The sequence below is a fragment of the Megalobrama amblycephala genome, linkage group LG2 (genome assembly GCF_018812025.1).
Source record: "Megalobrama amblycephala isolate DHTTF-2021 linkage group LG2, ASM1881202v1, whole genome shotgun sequence".
Lineage (NCBI taxonomy): Eukaryota > Metazoa > Chordata > Actinopteri > Cypriniformes > Xenocyprididae > Megalobrama > Megalobrama amblycephala.
In genome coordinates this window covers 13709685-13717625 of record NC_063045.1, presented here as the reverse complement: position 1 = coordinate 13717625, position 7941 = coordinate 13709685, and the positions used below count along the sequence as shown (strand labels likewise).

The window sequence follows — 7941 nt, the reverse complement described above, 5'->3', positions numbered from 1 at the left end:
TGGTTATTTTCAATCAGAGTGATGATTGCATACACAAAGCCAAAATAAATTCTAACCCCGTGACTGTACCTTAAACCCAACCATATAATATGACCTCAAGTTTGTTTTTACTAACATTTTGATAAGAGATTAAGCAATAAATGACTGTCAATTCGATGTAATTAGTTGTTTTTCTTACACACACATGCATTTTTGAAGTTGTAAATAAAACACACTCAGACATCTTCAGGAAAAGGACTACCAAGCCACTTCTGAAACAGAAACAACATCAGAAGCATCTTACCTGGGCTAAGGAGAAAAAGAACTGGACAGTGAACAGTGGTCGAAAGTCCTCTTTTCAGATAAAAGTAAATTTTGCATTTCATGTTGAAATCATGGTCCCAGAGTCTGAGGGAAGACTGGAGAGGCACAGACTCCAAGCTGCTTGAAGTCTAGTGTGAAGTTTCTGAAGTTAGTAATGATTTGGGGGGCTGTGACGTCTGCTGGTGTTGGTCTATTGTGTTTTATCAAGTGCAAAGTCAATGCAGCCATCTTCCAGGAGATTTTGGAGCACTTTATGCCTCCATCTGCTGACAAGCTTTATGGAGATGCTGATTTCCTTTTCCAGCAGGACTTTAGCACCTGCCCACAGTGCAAAAACCACTTCCAAGTGGTTTGCTGACCATGATATTACTGTGCTTTATTGGCCAGCCAACATGCCTGACCCCTGAATCTATGGGATATTTTCAAGAGAAAGATGAGAAACAGTCGATCCAACAATATACAGATGATCTGAAGGCTCAATAGTGCCTCAGCAGTGCCACAGGCTGATCACTTCCATGCCACACTTCACTGATGCTGTAATTTGTGCTAGGAGCAAGTCATTTGCTGTAAAATGTGCTGCCGACCAAGTATTGAGTGCACAAATGAACATACTTTAAAGAACTTGAACTTTTCTGTTTTGAAAATCCATTTTTTGATTGATCTTAGGAAATATTCTAATATTTTGAGATACTGGATTTTGGACTTTAATGAGCTGTACGCTGTAATCATCAAAATTGAAATGTTTTACTTTACATGTAGGCAAATAAATGAAAGTTTCATTTTTAAAAATAATTTACAATAAAAAAAAAATTACTTTTTGATGATATTTTAATTATATGACCAGCACCTGTACAGCAAGTTTTCCTTTTTAGGTCAACTATTGTCAGTTTGAAGACAATCTTCCTCATCATGTTAAAGACTTTTAACAGCAACTTACCTGAATAATAAGCAATTTTTTCATTGTGCAAACTCCACCAGGCAGCCGATTCTAAAGATTTCATTGGTCATTTCAGCACTGAGTCCTGATTGCACACAAAGCCGAAACAAATACTAACCCTTTGACTGTACCTTAAACCCAATCTTAACCTTAGTAGTGTTGGTGGCACATTCTGATTGACATTGTTGGGATCGAATCCATCCATATTTCTGAACACTGAGCTTAATTCATAAAGTCTGTACTTTTCTTGACAGGTGACTGAAATGATCATTGAGTTGACCCATGAAATTGGTGTTTGGGTGGGGTTTGTATTTAACTTATTTGTATTGTATTTGGGACATAGTTCTGTCTGAATGTATATAGTCTGCGAAAAACAGTGAAACTAGAAGTCATAAAAACGTAGGCAAAAATTACACGGGTGACCTACTATTTGCAAGTTTCTGAAGTGTGCATCTATACTGTCCCATGAGGCCACAGGAGAGGTGATATGAATGTCAGTGAAGTGACGCAACTGATGCCAAAAGTTAAGACGTCCAAATTTAATTCACACTATGGCCGCATAAACACCTCAGGTATGATGCGTTTTTGTAGGCAAAACCCGGAAGCAAGTTAGCATTTTAGGACTTCCTGTTCCATCGCCATAAAGTCTATGGGTTTTTTTGAATGGGTTTTTGCTATATCGCCAGAAATAAGGTCTGTGGTTAACAAAGCCTCTAATATTTTTGTTTTGATCTATGACATTTTGATCTATGATAAAAATAACCAGTTATAACCCGCTTGTGAGTTTTTAAACCTTTGTGTCTAAAAAAAACAACGGTTGCTAACAAATTGCTAAAAGGGACTACTTCCTTTGACGAGGACTTTAGACATCATCGTGACAAACAGGACATTTGGACAGCATTTCTCATGAAAAAGTGGATAAGTTTTCATACTGGCAGGCTGTGTTCTAGAAGGAAGACGAAAAACAGGGTAATATCAAAAATCCAAGTTTAATCCAAAAGGCAGGCAGGCAGGAAACAACACAACATAATAAGATGGTGATCAGACAAGGAACTGAAAACAAACAGGAACTTATATACATAAAGGAAGATTAACTAATGATGTGCAGCTGTGAATATAATTAGTGTCCATGGTGACAAATGAACGTGCGCAGGTGAGGAACAGGAGGGATGCTGGGAAATGGAGTGCTAGTGCTGGTGACTGTGACACACACACAGCGCAGATCATAATCAGCGAGCATGTTTTTAAATAAAGTTGTTTTTTAAATAAAATTTGAGGAAGCTTGGTGGTGGTGGTGACGTTGATCCGTGACCATGGTGTGAATATATAGAGCTTATTTTTTGCAATTTTCCAAAAGTCTATGGGAAAAATGCAAAGGCTTTCGATTGAGGGAATCCGTGCGCCGCTAACTTCCGGGTTGGCTTACAAAAACACGTCATCCCTGAGATACTCTATTCACAAATCCTCTACAGTGGCCTCATGGGATAGTAAGGTGTCCATTGTATGCACACTTCAGAATCTCACCGGAAGTAGTAGGGCCCGGTCCCAAACGGCACCCTAAACCCTCACGGTCTTCTTTTTAGGAGCATTGTGAATTCAAACATACTTCTTTGGTCACATACTGTTTTCCACCTACTAGTAGAGAAGTATGCAATTTTGGATACAGCCTATATTCGAACTGTTGATATATTCGATGCTTCTTTTGTCACATTCTGTGTTTTGCCTACTTTACAGTAGGGAAGTATGTGATTTCAGATGCAGCCTACATAGAACTTTTATTTTGTTTTTAATGGTTGCGAAGCTCATTTCTCATAAATTCTAGTACACTACACAGTATGCAATTTCTGATGCGGTCATCCACTTAAATGCCAGAGGCATCTTAATGCAACTCTATCAGCTTGTGTTCTGGGGTTTGTCACTGTGTTTGCAGTGAGCAAATCAATAAATTAAGTTCAATTCTCAATGCTTGAAAGTACCAAAAAAAAAAACAACACACTTTTCAGTATGGGAGTTTATTTTTGGTAAATAATTACTAATTGTTGACCATAAGATGACTGATACATGTAGGAATCAGCTATGTTGTAATTTCAACTTCCAGTCTATATCAAGCCTCACTGCCTGAGTCAGAGTCACTGTAATCTGCAACAAGAGACTTTCCAGCACATGACTCAATGCCCTTGTCCTCCTTTGATGTGCTTCCTTCAAGCGTCTCTGTGGTGCAGCTGTGAGTGTTTGTGTCCTTGCTTACATTTACATTATTTGTGAGAGGAAGAGAGGAGTCCCTGGGGTTTATGTCCACAGCTGCCGAGTTAGTATCAGGAGAAGATGAGTTGGAGTTCGTATTGTTAACGCTTTCGGCCTTGCCATTTTCTGACTTTCTGCGTACCAGAATGTGCGAACTGGGTGTCGTAGAGCTGAGTGCTTTAGCCACGGCTGCTCCTCGACCCTGTTGGCCTAGCTTTTGCAAGAGGCTCCCAGCAGCTCCCCCTGCTGCTGAAGATGGGGTACTGAACCAGGAACGAGACGATATCTGTTGCCTTTTAGTCTGCTGTCTGTCATCATATGCTGGAAAAGAAAAAATTTATCTATATCCTTAACTGTATGCAATAAAAGATGCATAAAAATAGTAAAAAAGGTATAAAATAGTGAAAAAATACAAATCTATAAGAAATAAAAAAGTAAAATTGAATAAATGGGTGGGTCAGACTCACAGTCTAGACTCTGGAAGGTGAGCAGTGAGGCTAGCTTCTTATCTTCTTCTCTCTCTGGTAATAAAGGGATGGATAAACCAGTCCTCATTCGCACTGCGTTGTCTTTCTCCTCCTCTTCGGCAATCACTTTCTTCTCAGTCTGTATTTGCAAATAGATTAACATGCAAAACCTTCAAGACAGATGCATATCTGATGCAGCGGGCAACATGTAACCCACCCTGAACTTCCTGCGGAGGGCACTGTTCAGCTGAAAGTCATCTTTCCACCCAGACTGGTGCTCTTGAAGCTCAGTGAGAGACGGGATGGCGGCACGTAGCTTTTCCTTATCCTTTCCTCCATGATCTAATTTATACATGGCATCTGTCTCCAGCTTCTCTTTCTCACTGTGCTCTGTAGGGGAAAGCAGCACATTGAGCCTAAATTCATTGATGACTGTCATACAAATAGAATGAATTACTTAAAGTCCCCATGAAATTAAAATAGATGTTTTTTGTCTTTTAGTATGAATATGCTGGTGTGCTCCAAAACAATGGCAGAATTTGCATTTAGAAGATTCAAAACTTAAGGTGGGTGCGATTTTGGCCATGATTTGGTTGTCTTGAGACAAATTTTGAGAATCCTAAAAGATTCCTATGATCCTAGGCTAAAATCTGTAGTCTTTGATCGCTAGTTTGACATGTTCACCAACAGCTGATTAATGACCGTTGAGATTTCTTTGCTAGCCACCATTTCAGTCCTGTGTGTAATGCAGCTCACAGTCACTGAACGTGTATGGGTGATCATGTAAAACTCTAGACAAGTTTTCATGTGCGCGTCCGTTCTTTATCGTGTCTTGACTGTCGTATAGTCTGACATAAATGACAGCTATGATTCCACAGTGTAGGACTATTATAAACCGCACAGTGTGCACCCTGCTTTAGAGTCTCTCAATTCCGCCAATATGGATCAAAGATTTTCATCATTCTGCACTTCGGTTTCTCATCAGATTTTCTGTCTACTCAAATGCTCTCTAGAATCTGAAGCAACCCTACACTATGAATAGACGCTATTTTAGACGCTACTATTTTATACATAGTGAATGGCACATAGTGCACTATACAGGTGATATAGAATAAATCATACAGTGTAAATATTAAGTAGATAGATAGATAGATAGATAGATAGATAGATAGATAGATAGATAGATAGATAAAATGAGTTGGAGAATGAAAAGTCTGGGCTCATTACTATCCTATAATAATACAAAATGTGAGTTTCGCACCAGTTGTGAGTATCTGCTCATTCTCGGCCATGTCCCATCTTTCTTCCTTCCTTTGGGCTCCACTCACAATGACATAATCACAGGTGGCCGGGTCTGTCTGCATCTCTATGTAGTTCACACACAGATGGCACTTCATCCTGAACCTGTGGTACACACAAACCTACAGGTTAACATATGCTGCCTCGTGGCATATAAACTGGAGCCTGAAACTGAAAAGTAAGGGTGCGTTCACACTTGTCATGTTTGGTTCAATTAAAACGAACCCTGGTGCGGTTGCTCGGTTAGTGCGGTTCATTTGAACATGTGTGAACGCTGCCATCCGAACCCTGGTGCGCACCAAACAAGCGGACCGAGACAGCTGAAAAGATGGGTCTCGGTCTGCTTCCAAACGAACTCTGGTGCGGTTCGAATGATATATGAACGCAACACGGACCAAAGACATGTAAACTAACCAAAAACGGGAAGACGAGACCCTAAAAAGGACAGAATCCTCACGCATGTCGGTTTTTCTTGTCATAGTTGCGAGTTTGCCCATCACAGGCATCAGACGCGCGTCTCCATGCAGCAGATCATTTGTGTGTGTGACTGATGGATTCCCGCCGCTGTTTTGACTACTTTACACATTTTATAAGCTCTTCACGAGTTCCCAGCTGGCCAAAATACCATCACATGCAGGCTACACACACACAACGAGCGCATTTACCTCAGAAAACAGCACTGTTTTGGATGTTTGGTAAGTTCCGTCTCAAAATAGGCAATACGTCATAAAATCCGACCAATCATGTTGTGAATGTATCCCTATGCCTTAAGGTTCGGTATCTTTTGGTTCGGTGATAAAATTGCCAATGTGAACACTAACCGGACCAGGACTAAATGTTTTTTTTTCTTCTTTGGTCCGGACCAAATGAACCAAACAAACCGAACTACAAGTGTGAACGCACCCTAAGAGATCAGACGATATATCACCTGTATATTGGTGTGGTGTAGTAAGTTCCTACTTTCGACTTCTCTGCATTGTATCGAACCCCTTTAAAGACAAAATGTATTAGACATCCTGATAGATATAATGGAATATTGAGTCAAGAAGAAAAATTCGGGTTAATTCATCACAGTAAACACAGTTGTATATGCACATTTTGGAAAATGTAGTGTCTATGAATCCAACTAATAAACTATATACAACATATACACTATAATCTGAAGAAATAGTATGATTAGTACACTGTTATGCACAACTTCAAAGTCATACCCATGCCGATGTGATTCTTACAGCCATCACACCAAATATTATAGGGCATCTCAAATCTGAAAACGCAAAACACAGACCGTCATCACATGTGAATCAAAGAACAGTGACAGATTTCACAGTACTGTAAATGTGTATTACCGGATGATGAGGATGCCCTGGGACAGTTTCCTGGCCCTCTCCCGCAGCGGGTGAGTTTTCCAGTAGCCGTTGATGGAGCCATGCTGTTATGAGAGCATGAGATACATATTTCAGGAAAAAAACTTTTTAATATACAAGCTGTCTGTCTTGTAAGACAGACGCAGAAAAATTAGATTGTATTTGTTGTTCTCACCTTGGCTGGATCGAAATCCGGAGGGTAGTACTTGTTGACTCCTTTACGCTCACCCTAAAACAGAGAATAAGCATTAACAATCTTATTACATTTTTTTAACAGACCAGTGTGATACTGTTAACTAGAACAATATATAGACTACCGCTCAAAAGTTTGGGATTGGTAAGATTTTTAATGTTTTAAATGCACCCTTGCTGAGCAGACAAAACATTAAAAATCTTACCGATCCCAAACTTTTGAGCAGTAGTGTACATATACACAAACACATGTTTTTTTTCACATATGTTTTTGGTAATTAAAACAAAGCGACAATAAAATAAAATATAAATATTAAATGAAAAACTTTGAAGTGTCAAATTGACTAAAAATAAACCTCAAATAAAAAAGAATTAAAGCTAGAAATATAAAAATAAATAAAATTCATAAAAATGAAAAAAGTACATAGCAAAATGACTAATACATTAACTGAAATTACAAACAAACTATAAAAATAAAAGCCAATTCAAAATATTAATAAATAATACTTGGTATATAATACTAAAAAATATGGTTCATACCATTTTTCTGGTTTAATATCAGCTCCAGATGATTTTAGTATCAATCAGAATACAACTGCAGAAAAGAACATGGTAGAGAATAATTAACGTTATTACAAATAATAAATATGATGTATCAGATTCTTATGAATTACAAGTAACGCTGACAAAAATACTATGGTAATACATTGATTTATGGACAAGACGCTGCACCACAGTATTATGTATATCAAAGTACCATGGTAATACTGTCACTGTGATAACACCGCAGTACTTTTACAGCACTAATACAATTCCCAGAGCAAAAATTAGAACGTGTTATAATTACAATAAAACGCAAATTTTAGTTGTCAGCTGATACACGATGTAACAACCAAAACCAGCCGAATAACATCAAACAACAGCCACTGCGCAAAAAGTATGCTATTTACTCTACTAATACACACAGAAAGATATGAAAACTATAAAGTAAATAAAAATAATTTCTTGCGTTAAAAAAAACTGACCAAACAGCCATCTGCGTAAACAGCGTCTGCGTTTCCTTGTCGTCGCCTCACGTCACGCTAGAGCTGAGCGTTCCAACAGCGCCACCTGTTGAGCGGAGGACAGGTCA

At 38.7% G+C, this 7941-nt stretch overlaps 1 protein-coding gene across 2 annotated transcripts; it reads right to left on the bottom strand.

The window, feature by feature from the left end:
• Positions 1 to 3236: 3236 nt before the first annotated feature.
• yju2b (YJU2 splicing factor homolog B) lies at positions 3237 to 7934 on the bottom strand. Of its 2 annotated transcripts, none has more exons than XM_048182877.1 (10): positions 7835 to 7934; positions 7350 to 7404; positions 6793 to 6846; positions 6600 to 6682; positions 6462 to 6517; positions 6179 to 6239; positions 5213 to 5355; positions 4169 to 4341; positions 3952 to 4090; positions 3237 to 3805 (listed from the first exon to the last, which is right to left on the bottom strand). In XM_048182877.1, the coding sequence occupies exons 2-10, from the start codon at positions 7350 to 7352 to the stop codon at positions 3345 to 3347; spliced, it is 1173 nt and encodes a 390-aa protein (XP_048038834.1). In that variant the 5' UTR covers positions 7353 to 7404; positions 7835 to 7934; the 3' UTR covers positions 3237 to 3344. The 2 variants fall into 2 exon arrangements, with proteins under 2 accessions (XP_048038834.1, XP_048038835.1); XM_048182878.1 differs by lacking the exon at positions 7835 to 7934 and adding an exon at positions 7567 to 7806.
• Between the last annotated feature and the right edge of the window lie 7 nt (positions 7935 to 7941).

What these genes read in the sequence shown, in the direction of transcription:
- yju2b (XM_048182877.1), bottom strand. An exon ending in TACACCACACCAATATACAG is followed by an intron (nt 5,356 to 6,178) that starts GTGATATATCGT and finishes TGTGTACCACAG; the next exon opens with GTTCAGGATGAAGTGCCATC. An exon ending in CCCTCCGCAGGAAGTTCAGG is followed by an intron (nt 4,091 to 4,168) that starts GTGGGTTACATG and finishes TTGCAAATACAG; the next exon opens with ACTGAGAAGAAAGTGATTGC.